The 18,455-nt window shown below is 42.0% G+C and overlaps 1 protein-coding gene across 5 annotated transcripts in view; it reads left to right on the top strand.

Annotated features, from left to right (window-relative positions):
* Nucleotides 1-18,455, top strand: part of SIPA1L2 (signal induced proliferation associated 1 like 2) — a 217,569-nt gene that overhangs the window by 158,060 nt on the left and 41,054 nt on the right. For all 5 annotated transcript variants that reach the window (XM_087431941.1, XM_087431939.1, XM_087431943.1 and 2 more), the window contains 3 exons: nucleotides 2,652-2,926; nucleotides 14,918-15,175; nucleotides 16,953-17,036. In XM_087431941.1, coding sequence (XP_087288067.1) covers nucleotides 2,652-2,926; nucleotides 14,918-15,175; nucleotides 16,953-17,036 — 617 coding nt within the window. The remainder of the gene's footprint in view (nucleotides 1-2,651; nucleotides 2,927-14,917; nucleotides 15,176-16,952; nucleotides 17,037-18,455) is intronic.

Raw genomic sequence — 18,455 nt, forward strand, 5'->3', positions numbered from 1 at the left:
TGTTCCATGGACCCCATCCCACCATTTTCCTAGAAAAATGACTGTATTGCTAATGTGACTGAGGTGCCTAATGCCTGGAATATATTTGAGGAAGTATGTTCTGTGTCTAGGATGACTTGTAACAGGAGATATTGGAAATAAACCAACCCAAAGACTGTCAAAGGGATAAAACATAAGGTTGGTACAGGGCAGTTCCAACAGAAATGGAAAGAAAGGAGGATGGAGTCATAGTAGAAATACTGGGAATGAGTGCTTTTGGCAGATGGTACTCAGTGTGCGTTCTGTGGTGGCAGAAAGTGAAATTAAAGGTGTCTGTTATGCAGGTAAAGCTACAAGAAGGGAATGAGCTTACACCTAAAGGGACAGGCAGGGCCAGCTTCATCGGTGTGCAGCCTGTGCAGTCACACAGGGACCCATTCTCAGAAGATCCCATGCGTGGTTGAATGCTCTGCTGTTGCCATCTTGAAATTCTGAATAATTTTTGACTATGGCCCTGCATTTCTTTCTTTCTTTCTTTCTTTCTTTTTTGTGAGGAAGATTGGCCCTGAGCTAACATCTGCCAATCCTCCTCTTTTTACTGAGGGAGACTGGTCCTGGGCTAACATCCATGCCCATCTTCTTCCACTTTATATGGGATGCCACCACAGCATGGCTTGACAAGTGGTGCGTCGGTGCATGCCCGGGATCCGAACCAGTGAACCCCAGGCTCCCGCAGCGGAGCACGCGCACTTAACCGCTTGCACCATGGGGCCGGCCCTGGCCCTGCATTTCTATTTTGCACTGGGCCCCACAAATTATGTAGCCAGTCCTGGGTACATGGATAGGAGGCCACCATTTCATGTGATAATTGAATCTATGCAAGTACATGAGGACCTCCAAGCAAATGGAGAACGTGATCTTCAACCTTTTTGAATTTTAGTAAGAAGGAAAGAACAGAAGGGATAAAGAAAGACAGAAAGCAAAAGTAGAGGAGGTGGCAGGTGGTTGGAGGAAATAAGTAGAAGAGACAGAACGTGTAGTACTCTGGAAAAGCCTGGCTGTTCACTCTTTAGTCTACTATATGGATGTTTAATTTCAACCGAAAATTGCATAATGTTTGAAAGAAAGCTGGGCACCTGTCATAGGTAGTCTTTGGTAGGGGAGCATAGTTGAAACAAAGTTGGAAAAAAAGTGAAGGAAAAGTTTATTCAGGTTGTAAGTATTATGAACATACTTTTGCTAACAATTTTAAATTAGTTCACTTCATAACTTTGGAAACTTCAGTCTTTCAAAACTTCACTGCTAACTGAGACCAGCAATCCCTTGCCCCATTTTCCTAAGCCCCGAACTGTCAATGTGTCTCTATAAGACGCTGGTTGGGCACATGTGCGCCCGTGGTGGTAACCATGGAAACCTCAGACACAGTGATGATACACTGAACCAGCCCCAGTCCCACAGCTGCACTTATAGTCAAAGGTCTTATTAAATAGGATCTGTGTATTCAGAGCATGTTTCATGGAAATAGAGCATTTATTAAACTGAAACTTCATGCATTAGCTCTGTGCTTTGGGGGATATGGGTATGATATCTCCTGACTTTTAATTTCTCACATATAAGTGATGCCATAGTCATCAAATGATATTTAATGAGCCCATGTTTTTCTTTCAATGCGTGGAAGCTGTCTCAGTAAGCACTTTTGAGGGTGGCATTAACTGATTATTGGTGCTTTAGTACACTGAGTGGGATGCAAATCACCTTTCTTCCTTCATGTTCCCATTTGGGATACTGCAGTAGACTCCCACTCTTGGGGCAGGTAAGCACACCGGAGCTGCTCCTGCTTGGGCTTACCCTAGGCCCCGAGGGATGGCCCAGCGGAGGAGAGGCAGCCTGCAGGCATAGAAAGTTTCTGCTGCCTGCAAGAGCACCATCCTGCATACTGCCCTTGTCAGCAGACGCCAAGGAGCCTCGCTGACGGGCCCACATTTGATCTAAACGGTCCTCAACACCCGGGCAAGCAAGGGCAGCCAGTCCCCAGCAGAGGGGTCCTAGAGGACAGAACAGGACGTCCACAGGGCTGGTGCACAGAGAGCACTTACAGTTTTCCTAACATTCTGACTTCTGCTACTGCCTATCCTGGGGGCAGGTCCCTAAGGGTTAGCTTAGAAGTGTTTGGGGCCATTTTTAAGTTGAATGAAATTGTCTAATAGGTTTTAATTCTTGGTGGGTGAAACTTGTAATTGTTTTGAAAGAGTAGTTACATTTTTTCCATTGCTACAGTGCATCTGGAACGATGGAATTTATATCCTTAAGAACCAAGTCAGTTGACATAAAGGCGAGGAGGGACATAAAGGAGAGGAGGGAATTATCAGAGCCCATCTTAAGCTCACAGGCTCTAGGTCAGTGGCTTCTAAGAAAAAGCAGGACACCTGTATCAGGAATAGATTTGCCTTTGAAAAATGAAACTGTTGGTTTATTTTTGTTGTTTTCTTTACGCCTGATGCCACAGTTAGATAGGTGAACTCTGATTGGAATGTGTCCTTGTCTTGTCACTTGGATAGTTCGAAGGACGGGCTGTGAGGGCTGAGGGGAGAGGAGCGGGCACAGAGCCTGTGTGCGCACCTCTAACATGGGGACTCTGCAGCATTGTCACTAACAGCCTCCTATCCCCTTAGATAGTGACGAGAGGCTGTGAGACTGTGGAAATGACCCTGAGGAGGAACGGGCTGGGCCAGCTTGGCTTCCACGTGAATTTTGAAGGAATCGTTGCAGACGTGGAACCTTTTGGCTTTGCCTGGAAGGCTGGGCTTCGCCAAGGGAGCCGCCTTGTGGAGATCTGCAAAGTGGCCGTGGCCACTCTGACCCACGAGCAGATGATCGACCTGCTCCGGACTTCCGTGACCGTGAAGGTGGTCATCATCCAGCCCCACGACGATGGCTCGCCCCGGAGGTAAGACATGGGAGGCCCTCAGCAGTGCTCACTCCTCCTTGGCCTCTGTAGCAGGTGCTGCCCTAACTGCTCTGCAGGGGCCTCAGAAAACGTCAAGTGCATCTTCGACCAAAGTTGTTTGGGCATCAACCATTAGAGCAATTTAAAAAGAGCTTTAAAAAAGTTCTCAGTGTATAATACATGATAAATTGTAGTTTTCTGAGCAGTTTAATGGGACATTGACCATGTAAAAGCTGAGATATTATAAACTGAGGAACAGAGCACCTGCTTGGTTCACTGGACCGTTGAGACTTACGTCTCAGAAGAGATATTCTTAATCAAAGCTCAGCCTTTTGCAAGTTAAATACTTTTCTCTGCGCTACTAGAATTCCTTTTCATGATGTGAAGTCATTGATTATTAACCGGATATTTAAGAAATCAATACCTGTATGTCTGAAGGAATATTGGAACATCAGATCTACTCTGTGTGGTGACTACTCCATTCCAGTTAAACTGCTTCAGGGCATCCTCATGAGCTGTCACGAGAGACATAAAAAGAAGTGGCTAGACTTGGAAGGCTCAGAGTGGATGGGTGGAGGTTGGGAACAGGAATGGAATTAGAAAGTGATCCTGTCCCATGATTAATAGAAAATAATCGTGCTCAACATCAAGAAAATATTAGGCCACAAAGAGAAAGAGTGCTAAGAACAAGCTGTCCATCTGGCTGTAGCCCCACTTTGTGCTACAGTGTCTGGTGGTCCTATCTAGAGCACATTGTCTCCATCTGCATCTCAGAAGGAGTTCCTACAGGCTGCCTTAGGAGCTCTGGCTTGGGCGAGGTCAAGTATACTTGGAATCCAGGCATTAGCTGTGTGAGCTTGGGTAATTCACATGCTCTCTAATACTCATTTAATATCTGTAAGATGGGGATTGAAATGTTGCCTACCTCCTACTGTTTCTATGAAGATTAAATAGGATGATATATGTAAAGCACTTAGCACCTTCTGCCATAATCCACACCCCACACTTTCAGTTAAAAAAACCAAACAAGGGGCCGGCCCGGTGGCGCAAGCGGTTAAGTGCGCAAGCTCCGCTGTGGCGGCCCCGGGTTCACCAGTTCGGATCCCGGGCGCGCACCGACGCACTGCTTGGCAAGCCATGCTGTGGCGGCATCCCACATAAAGTGGAGGAAGATGGGCATGGATGTTAGCCCAGGGCCAGTCTTCCTCAGCAAAAAAAGAGGAGGATTGGCAGATGTTAGCTCAAGGCAGATCTTCCTCACAAAAAAAAAAAACTTCAGGATATTCATTTTAATGTTCTCATGCCCTAAAAGAAATTCTTATCGTTCAAGGATAGCATGATTACTGTGCCTACTTTCTGGATTTATTTCTGTGGTAACTGAGGACATTCTTTCTACTTTCTCCATCTCCTTTCCTCAGCCTCTAAAACCAGCACTGTCCAATAGCACTTTCTGCAGTGATATGTTCTACAGCTGTGCTGTCCAGAACAGTAGCCATTAACCACATGTGACTATCACACACTTGAAATGTGTCTGGTGCAACTGAGGAAATGAGTTTTTCATTTTAATTAATTGATTTAAGATTTAATTAGCCACATGTGGCTAGTGGCTGCTATATTGGATAGATTAGCTTTAAACCATGATAGTTTTTTAGAAAACAAACCAGTGCTATACCACATTCCTCCCTGGTTAATGTGCACAATTTTGTAAAAGTCTGTTTCTATAAGTTATCTTACCATTTGCTCCCTGCCTGACTTTCTGTGGCCTTGTTTCCTATATCTGCCCAATAGGTTTACAAAATAAAGATTTAATGAGCTGAAATTCCCCTTGAGAGTAGCAGCCACATGTCACGGGAAATATCCAAGATGTTTCTTGTTGCCCTACCAGATTCTGTCCCATTAAATCCATTTGCTCCCCAAGATTCCCATGAATCACACATCATGCTATGAGTACAAAGAAATCAAACACAAAACTATTTTATTAAAAATGAGACTTAGAAATAACAGAACGCAAATCCTTTAGACCTTTGAAGCTAAAATATCGTGTAAGTGAAAAGTCTTTTAAAATAAATTTTGAGCCAGTTAGAAATGTTTCCATATAGTGAGATTTCTTTCTCCCTTTGGTAGAAATATAGATTTGCAAATCTTATGGTGAGAATCAAGTCTGTGTATCTGTCTTAGAGGTCAATTACTACTGTAGAATTAGATGAAAATTACCATGTTCTCCCTTTGGGGTAAAAAATAACATTTCTCGCCTATTTTTAGTTTTGGCTTACTGTTGCTCAGTAAGACATTTTCAAGCTTTCAAAAGATCTGGTTAATAAAAATGTTAAAGTTATCATTATGTTTGGTATTTAGAACATATGATTTAGAAGAATAGAATTTCCTAAGAAATACTGAATTGTTTTTCAGCTAAAACAAATAAACAAACAAAAACTGCCATTTACAAGTTCCGGCTGTTATTTTTTTTTTTATCCAAGGACATGTAATCTGCCCTGGTCTGCACATAATTAATTCTTTCTTTGTTGTAAATGCAAATTCTCTTATTGAAGCTGTTCAAGATGTTTAGAGATTTTGCTTTTGTTTCCTTGAGGCTCATTAATGTCATTCCCTGAAGATACAGATTTTTCTCCTGATTAATCTGAAATAACTGTCTTTTATATTTTAACCTTAACCAGGATTAGAATTAGTTTTTTGCCTGGTGGTAACACTCCAAAACTGGCACGCCTGTCATCCACATTTCTGCAAGTCATCAAGGTTTTAAGCCTAGAATGTATCCTTTAAAATTCTTTCAAATCAGTCTTCCAATTTTCTGTAAATTTGAATTGGTAAATTTTTAAATCTATATTTTGGTGAGTTTGGGATTCATGTTCTGCCTGTGACTGTCTGGGTGCCCTGATAAAGTTACCTGCTGCTGTCAGACAGCTTCGTATAACAAGAAGTTATCCTTGTAATCACGGTCCTTTGCTTTCGACTGCAATGCGATTATGAAGCATCATTTTAAATTTCGTCCATGCTCTAAGGAAGTGTAGCCTTCTGCAGTATTAGATTTTTTAAGAAACTGTAGAGGAGGCCTCAAAGGGGAAATGGGTAGCACTTAACTCTTTTTGAAAATTAAAATACAAACCTTTGAAGTGAAACATCATTTGGTACCCTTACTGTTATAGCAAAATATACAGAGATGTGCCTCAAGCTGAAAGTACACGTTTGATTTGTGGTGTGGAAAATGACCCCTGTCTTCTTTCACAAATTGGCTCTTAGTGCTTGTCAGGGAGGGGCCAAAAAGAAGACATTATTTAATTGGACATGTGTGTGCACTTGCGTGCGCGTGTAATTTTTTTCTTTTAAGTTGTCTTTAATGTAAAAGCCATGAGGACTACAAAAATGGCCAAATTAATGAATTGCAAGATATTTCAGTCTTATAAACATTGTGAATAATAGAGTGAAAAATACTTCAATTCGTTTTTGCCATTTATCAGTTTGATTTTTGTCCTACAGGGTATCAGTGAGAAATAATTCGCCTCAGAGCCCATCTGCTCTTGTCAGCACTGGGAGAGTCCTGTCATTTGATAGGCTCACTTCTGGTTGTCCGCAGGTCGGAAGGTGTTTGCTTATGACTCAGAAGCTACTGGATTAAATGAAGTCTTTAGTTGGGAGAGTATTTATTTTGAATCAAAAGCCACACTGCGTTTTGAAGTCCCGTTCTCAGTTGAAGTCTCGTTCTCAAGCCTAAGGGTGATGATAATTCAGCTGTCCCTCAGCTTGAAAGGAAGGCAGAGCCCTTTTTCCTTTTCCTTGTAGGGTTCCAGAGAACACCATGCTGGGAGGGTTCCCTTTGGGAATGCTTATTAACTGATCTGGTGCTGGGATTGGATCCGGAGTGAATTCATAGAGGTGTGGGGGATGAGTGGCAAGCAGCAGTTTGGGAATAGCACTCTTCAAATGGAAATGAGGTTTTAAAGGGAGCGAGGGTGTTTCCCAAGCAGACAGTCTCTGTGGCAAAGATGAAGAAGAGTTGTGGAAGACGCTTAATTAAGCTCTCCCTTGTTTCTTCAAGGGATGATCTGGCCCCAGCCCTTAGCCTTCAAAGGTGACTGACATTCTATCAATGTTGTTTGAAGGAAAGCACATCAACTTAAAAGGCTGATATAAAGGAAATAACAACTCATCAGAATTATGCATGAGTTGTTATACAATGTGAGTGATTTAGTAAATATGTCCAATAAAAATGGAAATGAAATTCCTTGCTGTGGTGCATCTGTTTTGTGTGATTTTTTCATACTTTGTTGACATACTATCCAAGACATATTTTTCTATGTAATGCAAAACAGTGGAATTTATCTCATTTGTCATGAATCTAAATTGCTGTTCTCTCGTCTTTCTATAAAATTGAAACTTTATGTTCTTATCTTCTGTTTTGCTTCCTATTGCCTGACCATTCAACTCCCTGAAGTACATAGAGGAGGACATGGAAATAGAAATAGGAAGGAAAACTCAATTTTGTCAGATTAGCAGTTTATATATATAAAAAATAGATAGTGAGCTGAAATCTGGACTAAAGTCAAGTTTTAGATTAGAGTTCCAATTTATTTGTATGGATAAGAAAAATTAGTTATATCTGGTATTGTCTTAAGGGCCCTTCAGTAATGAATTTTAATGTGAACTATGAAAAAAATACAGAACTTGAGGTTCTCCAGGTAACCTGAAGTACGCTCGCTGTTCTAAGTCCTCTGCCCAGATCCTCCAAAATAACGGTCAGACTATTCCCTCACTCCTTCAAGTGAGAACATTGGGTTGTAGAAAGAACATAAGGTAGGTTGCCTTACATTTACTCATGCATTCATTCACTCTTAACTGGCTTGCGCCAGAAACTATGCTGGCTGCCAGGACTATTAAAATGGTTAGGATGACATAGTCTATACTTTCATGGGCTCCTTTTTGTCCATCTGGCGTTCTAAAATATAGTGCTTCCCATTCATATTTTTGTCATTTAAAAATAGTTTTCTCAAACTATAGCAACAACTTATTACTTGATAATCAGTATCTCAGTGCAGAAAACACTCTCACTGTCTCCGATTAGTAATCTGTATTTTAGTGTCCACACCATTTTGCATTTTGGAATGTTCTGTGGTTACTGACACTGTGACAGGAGTGCAAAGGGTAACAGTAAAGCATGAGCATTGTGTTAGTTATGCAAATAACTGTCTCATGCTTGACAAGTTACACCAGGCTTTGGTGATGGACAGTCAGTGGATATTCTCCCTCGTGGAAGAAATACGTTCATCAAAAATCAGGCCTCAGACAGCTATTGAGAATCTTCTGTGTTTAACTTTAAAGTGTCTAATGCAGTAAATGTTATTCCTGTGTCTCAGGCTTTCTAAGAAAAAGAACGAAGCGGTTGGCTTCATGAAGAACTTTCTGAGCCTGTGTTTTAAGTCAAATGTGGTGCTAGGTGCTGGGGGTACAGTGAGTGAAGACACAGTCCACCCCTGTTCTGGTTAGGAGGGAAAGTAGGGAGCTGATGAATTATTCAGAACCAGATAGCCTCACTTCCTATTCAGTATGACACATACCTTTTCAATTGCAGACTTTTATTCAAAGGGCTTGGTCAAGTGGGGTTATGGTCTAGATGTGTCTTTTTCTATCTGTAGTCTAGATGTGTCTCTATTTCTATCTGTAAATTAAGGAAATTTGTAGAAAAGTGAATGAATATTTCATTTAGTACCTATTTCATATGTGACACTGCCCTGACCTTTCCAGTAAGTGATACTATGTGGTTATTCCTGTTGGAAACTTTTGATTTTTTATGCAACAGAAAGAGTATGTGCTTCAACTGAATGAGCATCAATTACCCCTGTCACCTTGTTGGATGATTTGGAAAGAGTCTTTTAGCTATTAGCAGGCTATTAGCATAACAGACATTAAAATGATTAAAATATCAGTGATTACTTCAATCCCTGGGGCTACAAAAGGCTTCTTTTACGAAGTGCATAATATAAAAGAAACAGGTCGTTTGTTTGAGGGGATCTCTCTGCCTTTGTTTCCAAAGATCCTTTTAGCTCCCAGTGGAAAATATGATGTGGGCCACATTAACTGTTCTTTGATAGATTTCGAGGGAGATAGCCGAGTGCCTTGGAAAGAGCGCTGAGCCCGGAGTGAGAGGTTCCGGTTCCGGTGTGAACCTGTCCCTGATTAGCTGTATCACCTTTCCAACCTCTGTGAGCCTTCTGAAAATTGGAGATTTCTTTGGTACTACCTCAGACATTTTTGTGAACTGAAATAGTGTAGTGTGTCTGGAAAACTGTGAAGTGCCGTACAAGCTAAGTGGGGGATTGAAAGCAAAGGATAGCATTGCAGTATGCTGTCAGGCTTTTCGTTAGATTACTGGGTTCACTTAAAGGCTCTCTATGTTGCAGCCAAGTACAGTAAAACCAATAGGCACTTTCAGAATACAGTAAATGCAAGTTATAATTACGTGATTAAGCTGTGGCTGCACGGTCCGTGGTTTACCCCATCCAGATCCAACTAATTTGTTCAACTGCCTTTTTTTTGGGTAAGAATATGCCTTGTTCCTTTAAACTTTCTCAGTTCTCTGCGTTTTTAGTTTTGTTTTGCTACTCTTCAAAAGTATCATCCGTGTTTATTATCCCCTAGGACTCCTCCCCTTCTTTGTTTTGAAGAAGCATAAAGTCTTATGTCCTGCTTTTATATAAGACGAAAAGAATAAAGTAACAGGATAGTGATGTATTGTTCTATAGGTAGATGTATGCGATGGGAATTTTATGGCTTTAAAATTTTCTGCAATTCTGATTGTTACATAAAGTTAAAGTTTACAATTCCATAATTCTATAAATATATATTATCCAGAAAGAACTTTCATGAAAGTTTACATGCCTTTTGCTGTTTAATATTGGTTTCCTCTATTTTATGGAAGCAAAAAGTAATATTATTTGTTTGTAACTGAATTTTCCCTTGTGAAGCTGTCACTGCGGGAAGCTTACGTATTTCGCATGATTGCATCTTGACATACCCTATGCTCTTACGAGTCCATTTACAGGAGGAGAAACATGGGTCCAAAGAGATTGTCCCATTTCTAAGTTACACACTGGCAGGTCTGGGTTTTGAGAACAGAGCCCAAACTCTGTCTTTAATGGAGAATAGTTTGATTGATGTAGAGGGTTCCTGCTGAGAATGAATAGAGAAAACTGTATCACTTGGCTGGGCTCGAACAGTGATGGTCCTGATGGTCAGGCTGCGAAGGCTGAAGCGAGCCTTTAGAACTGAGTCCATAGCGTGGCCAGCAGGGATTCTACTTTCAAGGGCCCTAACTATTGATGGTAAATGGAGGGTTCTCTGAGGAAACTAGAGGTGTCATTTGAAAGGAATGGGCCTGTGTGGGTAGATGCCATGTTGGGGACCTGGCTGGGTGTCTCTGAAGTTAGGGGTGCATAGGTACAGTGCTGGGCAGCAAGTGCGGGTACCTGTCGCCTGTGAACCAGAGTGGACACCACCTGTGTGCTGGCCCTGCCCAGAAGCCGGGAAGTGGTAGCAGCTGTAGATGTAGAAATCTGTTGGTGGGAAACCCTGCTTTAGGCAGCAGGAAGCAGGGGGAGCGCTGATGAACGTGGATATGAGTAAGTTAATGAGTGTCCCATGCACAGGAATAGGGCATCCCAGGAAGTTCACAACGCTAAGCTCAGAGGGACAAGTAGTATTGTTTTTCAGAATAAAGTAGTAAAATGTACGATCCTCTGAGGGCTCCAACTAATAGAACTACTTGTCATTCTTACGGTTTTGTAATGTCACATTTTAACTAGCACATTTTTTATGACCTTCTTGTTCTACAAAATATTTTGCCTTCCAGGATATACTACTGAGAGAGATTGGACTCAGAAAAGTTACTGGCTAGACAAGCAGTGTTAAAGATTGTATTTATTTTTAACCCTGAAGCTGAGTTTTTATTGATCTCTACCTAGCATGTTAATTAGAAGCATAAGTAGATGACATGTACGTTTGTTACTGAGCAAAGAGGAAGTCGATACACTTACATGTTAGGTGATCCCACAGCCTTATCTAACATCTTGGAGTATCTCCTTTTGGCGAGCAAACTGTGAAGAGCGTGCTAGAAGCTAGAAATGCAGTTCACATCCGTTCACTTGGTCTGGTGTGTCGGAAGAAAGCTGAGCACATTTATCAGTGAGGTCTGACTTTGTACACTAATGCAGGAGAGAAAAAGATGAAGTCTTTTCTTCAAAAATGTTTCTATTCACACAAGATTAGCAGCCCACTTTTTTGGAAATGTCTTTTTGTGCTAGGTCTTTTTGTGTTTGGTCAGTTTGGGTTTTAGTTGGCTTTTACTTATTGGTCAGCAGTATTTGCTGTGTACCCCTTCACAGCGGCACCGGTTTTGATGCTCTGGAAGAACCAGGATATTTTGCCTGGTGTCTGTGCTAGAACCACCCAAGGAGGAGAAAGCCGTGCCTGCAAGGGCAGGTGCAGATCCGTTTCTGGTACACGCTGCAGCATGAGGACCTCTGTAGGCTAATTTTTAATTCTTACATTCCCCTAAAAATTGGTTGAATTTGCTATATGTATTCTTCAAGGAATTCCTCATAGATGTGGAGCAGAACTAAGGTTGACGAGGTTTGATGATATGTTATAATTAGGGCTATTTATTTGATGTCTTAGTCATAGAAGTAAAAAAGCAAAAATCTTGTTTATAAGAGTAGTTGCTGTAAAAGTGTCACATAATACCAACATTAATTTTGATTTTAAAATAAAACCATTCTTTTGAGAATAGCAGATTTTTATTAGGGCAAAAGAACACCAATTTTTAGCATTAAAAGATCATTTACATATGACTGTGTAAGAGGTGGAGATGAAATAATCCCACCTCGATTCTCTCCTCACCCTAATGCATTGCACAAGTTTCTGTCAGCACTCTCTCAAATATTAGTCATGATTACCCACATTTATAACTTCTTTTTGAAGACTCAAGCTAAATTACTCACCTTATTAAAGACAACAAGCTATGAGCATGAACTAACTATACCACACTACTCAGCCACCTGTCTTCTCTTTCCTTAGTCTTCCTTTTAAACCAAACCCAGTAAACTTGAAACCCAAACAAGCACTGGAAATACATGTTGCCCTTTGGTCCACAAGATTCAAGGTTCACGTTCCTTTCATTCAAAATATAACTCCAGGACCTTTAACTTTGGAAGGTCTCCGTTCAAGATTCCCTGGCTTGCGCTATTTGGGCAGCTGCAACCTTTGAGACACCAAAGCCTGGGGTTCATGTCAGCATCCAGTGACTTGCCTAGAGCCTGGATTAGGGTGGAAGACAGAGTGGATTTTCTTGATGTTTTGATACCTACTGTAATATCCCACCTTTATGATTTCTAATTAGGTCATTGGTCATATGCTGAAATCAGTAGTTCCAGAGGATGTGGTATCTAGTTAAATAGGAAAACACTTGGAAACAATTTAAGTCCGTCAGTAAAAATTGTAGAGCCTGGGCATTTTACAAAAAAAAAAAAATAATGCAGTCCAGTGTAAATCTGGACTTACTAAATTTGGCCAATAATTTAACTAACACATTCAGTAAATCCACAGTAATCTAAATTTGCCTAGATAAAAGAGATGAATTTTGCTTTGGGGGAAGGAGAGTTAAAACAAAAGACATAAAGTTTATTAACAGATCATCACTACCTCATCATCCTCCGTAAACAGGCATAAGTATCTCTCTAGGATGGTTTATTCAGTCATTCCTCCTCTGTTCCCAAGGGGCAGCACCACCATCCATTTGGTTTCCCAAGCCCAAAAGCAGGATGTAGTTTTTGGTTTTTACGTCTTTCTCCATCCCAAGCTCCACGTACTCTTGATTTAACAGGTGAGAAATAATTTTCCTCTAGTATTGCTGGTGAGAAGAATGGAGTTCTGTGTGTACCAGTCCTCTGTGTGTCCTTTGTCCCCCACATCTTCTCCCCATCAGATATTTAAGATCTCTTCCTTGACCTGGAAGTCTGAGTTCCACATTGACGTATCTTGATGTAGACCTTTTCCATGCATTGTACTAGGCACTCTGTGGACCTTTTAGTCTGGTTTTACGTATCTTTTAGTTCTTGAATTTTTCTTGTGTTATTTCTCAATCATTTCCTCCCCACCTTGTTCTCTCTCTTCTCTTTCTGGTACTTCTGTTGAGTGGATGTTAGAATTTCTGGATTGAACTTTAATTTTCTTATGTTTGCTCTCCTATGCCTTTTGGGAGAGTTCCTGAGTTCATCTCCCAACTGTCTTACTGGATTTTTCATTTTGAATTTTAGCTATCTTATTTTTAAATTTCAAAGTTCCTTTTTCTTCTCTGAGGATACAGTTGGTGAGCCTCACTGCAGAGTGATTGGGTGGCTTCCATCTGCTTGTCTTTCCTCTAGATAAAGACCAGCGTTTGTCTTTGTGGGGTGACAGCATTCTGAAGCTGGGTTTGTGGGGAGGAGAAGTGACTCTGGGTCTCATTTCCAGTCAGACTTTGACTTAGCCGTTGGTTTTGAGCCTGCTGTCCTCTGTGCCTCTTGGCCTTGAGTCTAGACCTTTCCGGTTGAGTTCCCTCGATTGTTGCTCGCACCCCCTAGAGGTAGGGAGGGTTTATAGCCTGACTGGGCCCCATGCCATAGGGACCCCAGGGTGGAACTTTTCTGTGTTCACTCCTTTCTAAACAAGCCCACTCTCCTAAGCCTTCTCTCTCCCTTTTGCCTTCTGCAGGGCCTGGTGCTTCCTGTTTCCACGCCTGTTCAGGGTTGTGCAAGGGGACTGGTCTTGCTTCTCCTTGTCTTTCCCTCTGCACACCCTTGGGTTTTGCCTTCCTCTGCTCTGCTAAACCACTGGCATTCTTCCATTTTGCTCTCCATCTTTGTATACTGTCTTTTAGAGTTTCAGGTGTCTCCACGTTTTGCTGATGTTCAAGTTTCTTTCTGTTTCTTTTTCTCTTTGTTCTTTTGTTATGATTTTGAAAAGAGGCTGAAAAGTTTTACTTTACTGTCTTGAGAATGGAAGTCTACTTCTTAAAGAGCAGTACCTTATCATAGTAGATTTCTCGAAGGATAACTAGTAGCAAGTTTTTATGTTGACTCTGGAATGTCTAGAGAGAGGCACTGTCTTGATCAACGTGGTGAATTGGGGTGATTTGCCCTGACACTCAAATTTGAAACTTACCCAGTCTCCCTGTGTCCTTGCCGAACTGTACCAGTTGGCCTCGCAGGCTAACGTTGGTCGAGTTAATAGTACTATTTGCACTGTGTAGTGGGAAACTGGAGGGATGTCTGACTTAAATCATATTTTTCAGACTAAAGGGCCTTACATGCCTGACTGATCATTTGAGCACATGGAGAGCACTCTAGATGACCTTTTCGGGAGCTGTAAGGCTAGTCTAAGAAAGTGACTATAGTAACTAAAAACCACACTTGACTTTGACAGGGTAGACACTCAGGTTTTCCCTTGACTGTGACAGCTTTTACTAATTTTGTTTTTTACTTTTTTCAGACTCAATAGAAAAAATGACATGTGACTTTCATTCCTAATTATATAACTGTACTTTAAAATATCTCTTAAGATTATATATGAGGCATTTTTAATCTATTAAAGTTTGTTTATTGCCCATGTTTAATGTGCATGATTCCACGTATGCAAATTGGTTAATAGATATATTCAAGTCTGTCTAAGAAGTTTGCAAACTACCTGGAGAGACAGAATATATGCATGAAAGACTTAACAGCAATATCTGTCAATTAAGTAGAGCCACAAGCGTGATACTGGATCCTACTGATCCATGCTAGATCATAAATAGACAAGGTCATCAAAAGCCAGGGAGCTCCTAGGGTTGGATGGCTCTGTGTCATCGTCTGTGAGCCCAGAGAAGCACACGCACGGCAACGAGTAAGCTGTGCTGATGGCCCAGCACTGAGCCTGCCTTCTTACCATCTCTTCTCGGCCCCACAGAGGGTGTTCAGAGCTCTGCCGGATCCCCATGGTGGAATACAAACTCGACAGTGAAGGCACCCCCTGCGAGTACAAAACCCCCTTCCGGAGGAACACTACGTGGCACCGCGTGCCCACCCCTGCCCTGCAGCCCCTGTCCAGGGCCTCGCCCGTCCCCGGCACGCCCGATCGGCTGCAGTGCCAGCAGCTGCTCCAGCAGGCCCAGGCCGCCATTCCCCGCAGCACCTCCTTCGACCGGAAGCTGCCCGATGGCACGAGGTAAAGCTGGTGTCCTTTCCTCAAGGATGGCTCTTGCAAAGCTCTGGGGTTAGATCTCCAAATGGTAGGGGAGGGACTTTTTATTGGGCTTCATCTTTTCTGAGGTAGCTTGGTCTGAACAGGTTGGCAGGCAGGGCGGCAGAGCAGGCCCCAGATGCAGTGGAGCTTGGAGGTGGCCTGCTCCTGCCCAGCCCCAGTGCTGGTAACACTCAGGTCCTGCCCGTGGGTGCTGCCCACCAGGGCCACAGCTTTCCCTCTGCATCCGTGATCCTCCTGGTCAACTGGCTGTCTAACCCATCTTGGGAAAGATACCTGAGAAACTGTTCTGCATGAGCCTCTAGATATGTGTGAACAGTTTTGAGTATAAATAAAACAAAATTGCAAAATCAGTGATTAAATCCCATCACCCTAATGTGCTAGTATTTTAAGAGGTTCCAAGGCCATTAGCATTGCTTTGCTTTTCTCTCTCATTTTAAGCAAGGTGAGTTAAGTTTCAAATTAATTTTTCAGTGAGCGAATGCACTTGTTTAAAAGATAAATTCAATAGCATCAGAAGCTGGTGAGGATTTTTGGATGCATAATTCGCATAGGTAGTTTTAAGTGAACAAAAGAGTAGATTTATTTTGTTACTGTTGTTCATTCCTGCTCCTTTTATTTTAGCTTTCACATAACTTATGGGCCATGCAGGCAGCATGAGTTTCCTCAGAATGGCTTGTCAGGCTCTGGTCTCCTAGAGCGTTGTCAGCGTGGATGCTGAGCCAGCTGCTCACTGGTGTAGCGTTATCTTTGGCCTGTCACTCATTCTCTCCCAGCCTCCAGTTTCCTCATCTGAGATATAAACTTAGTAATAATAGGGACCTCTTTGAGGCATTGTGAGGATTGAATCAATCAATATATGTAAACTGCTTAGAACCATTCCTGGCACATAGTAAACCTGTATAGGTATTAATAATTAATTAGTTAATAAGATCAAAACATGTGGTCTTCCTCAGTTTATTCTTTCCGAAGTGAATGCACGAATGGTGTTAACTTTAAATTGACATTAAATCATCTTGGCTCTGGGTTTCCTTACTCAACAGTCTGCTGAGTTTATAAACTCTCCATATTCAAAGAAATGCACATAGGTAGCCCAGGTAAACGGGGCGACATCAGGAAGGGTCTGTAGAACCTCTCTTATGAAAGTAGAATTTAGTAAATTCTAGGGAAAAAACCAGGAGGGTTCTAGTAGCAAAATGGAAATATGGCAAGCACGTCTTCATCAAGTGAGTTCTCATGAGAATTTATTTATTTTTGGGTGTCTGAAATAAATAGGATTGCATTCAATAGATGTGTGAAAATAATTGATTTTGCCAAATTTAGGGTTTCTCTCTGCATAGGTTTTAAATATAGAACCAAAACGTGACTTGCATTAAGTTTCATAGAACAAGTAGTGGTAACGTTTTCATAATTCTGTATTCTTGGGGGCTCTATTGCTGTTCTTCCTTATTACACTGGAATCATTATTGTGCTTTAAATCTTTAGATGGTGAAATCTTGTTCCTGCCACATCTCTTTCCTATAATAAATTGCCAGCCATAACCCCCTGATATCTCATAGCATCACCAATACTTAGTCTATTTGTCCATGATTTATTCTGTTTCACATTGCAATGTGCAGTTCTTCCTTTTCTTTGCCATTGTAAAAATGAATTCATTTGTAAAACAAAACAGGCCAGGTCAAGATGTTGATACTCCACAGGTACCTCAGTGCCCTGTTAATGATTCTAGTCACCATTTCAGAAGTTCACCTAGCAACCAGTCATCCTCCAGCGACCCCGGACCCGGCGGGAGTGGACCCTGGAGACCGCCAGTGGGATATGATGGGTACCACTCATTTTTACCTTACTGCTGGCCCCTGGGAGGGACTTGTTTCAGTGACTCATTCAGAAACATTGACTGCGCACCTGCTGTACACGAGGCCATTGGGGGATATAAAAATACCAGCCAGGCTTTTAATAAGTCACTTGTCCAGGCCAGAAAGCTCATCATTTCTATGTAGGTACTGCTTATTTGTCTAAACTCTGAGCTTGTCTATTTTTTCTTTTTAATGAGGAAAGTCTCTCTGAATGTGTGAAAATTAAGGATTTGGGGACTCTATGGGCAATGGCCCTTGGGAGTTTTCCCCTCACTTAAATTGCTGACGAGGAATAAATTCACAGCCTTTCTTGAAAGTGCTTTTTCTCCAGAACACAGCCCAGAGTCAGAGAAGGCAGGTTTACCATTTGACATGGCTTTTTCTGCCTCCTGTTTTAGAGCAGCGGAAGGTTGCCTCACACGCTGGGCTGGGGACCGTCCCTTGTAGTGTGTATGCAGGGTGTCCAGGAGCTAATGGGTCAGGTGGAGCTGGGGGACCCTTGGGAACACCGAGACGCTGAATTGACTGATAAAATAACTCAGGGAGAACATACACACTCTGGAGAAGTGGAGGGCGAGGATGTGCAGTCATGGTCTCCCGAGGAGAGGAAGGTGGGGCTGCTCCGGGCAGCAGTGTTCCCGTGTGTTGCAACCACATCTTGCCTCTGCTGTTTTTAGGGATTTCACCGGGAGAAGAGAAGCTTTCTGTTACTGCTCTCACATGGACGGAGGGAAACGCTCTCCCTGGAATCCTCTTTCCTTCTAGTTGAGGCTTAGAAGTAGATATTTGCAGTCTAGGTTACATGTGTTCCCTACCTTAGATAACGGATGGAGTTCTTAAAAATTGTATATAAAGAGACTTCTTAATTGAGTTGCATTTTAAAAGTAGGGGGGAGTTTTTTGTATCAATGGAAAAACGATTCGTGGCTTTTTCTGCAAACCAGGACTTGTAACTGGGGTTCTGTAAGTAAGGATCACTTTGTAATTTGTATAAGTTTTCTGTGACTTATTTCTTCTGTAAGTTTATATTGTCATACTTTGGGTTTTCATAAAATACAGTCCACCTAGATGTAGTCTAGAACCAATCAGTCTTATTTTCTTTTCCTTAAAAAATTTGATACAAAGAGGTATCAGTGCCATGTATTCTGGCACACAAGACAAAACAAAAAGACAGAAGCAGGGAGCTCCTCCTTAGCTTCCCGGGGACACGTTATCTAACCCTGGACAGTCTTTCACCTCCTAGCATCGAGGGCCCTTCTTTATCTGTAAATGGCCGTCATCCAAGTGCCTTTATTGACCCAGTGGTGAAACTAGAGCCCCCAGTTCCAGAGGCTTGAAGCTTCTCTGGCAGGGTTGGCCAACAGATACTGCATTTCCATCTGCCAGAAG

Source organism: Ceratotherium simum, chromosome 6, assembly GCF_057802395.1.
Source record: "Ceratotherium simum simum isolate JZ-2026a chromosome 6, ASM5780239v1, whole genome shotgun sequence".
NCBI classification, from domain to species: domain Eukaryota; kingdom Metazoa; phylum Chordata; class Mammalia; order Perissodactyla; family Rhinocerotidae; genus Ceratotherium; species Ceratotherium simum.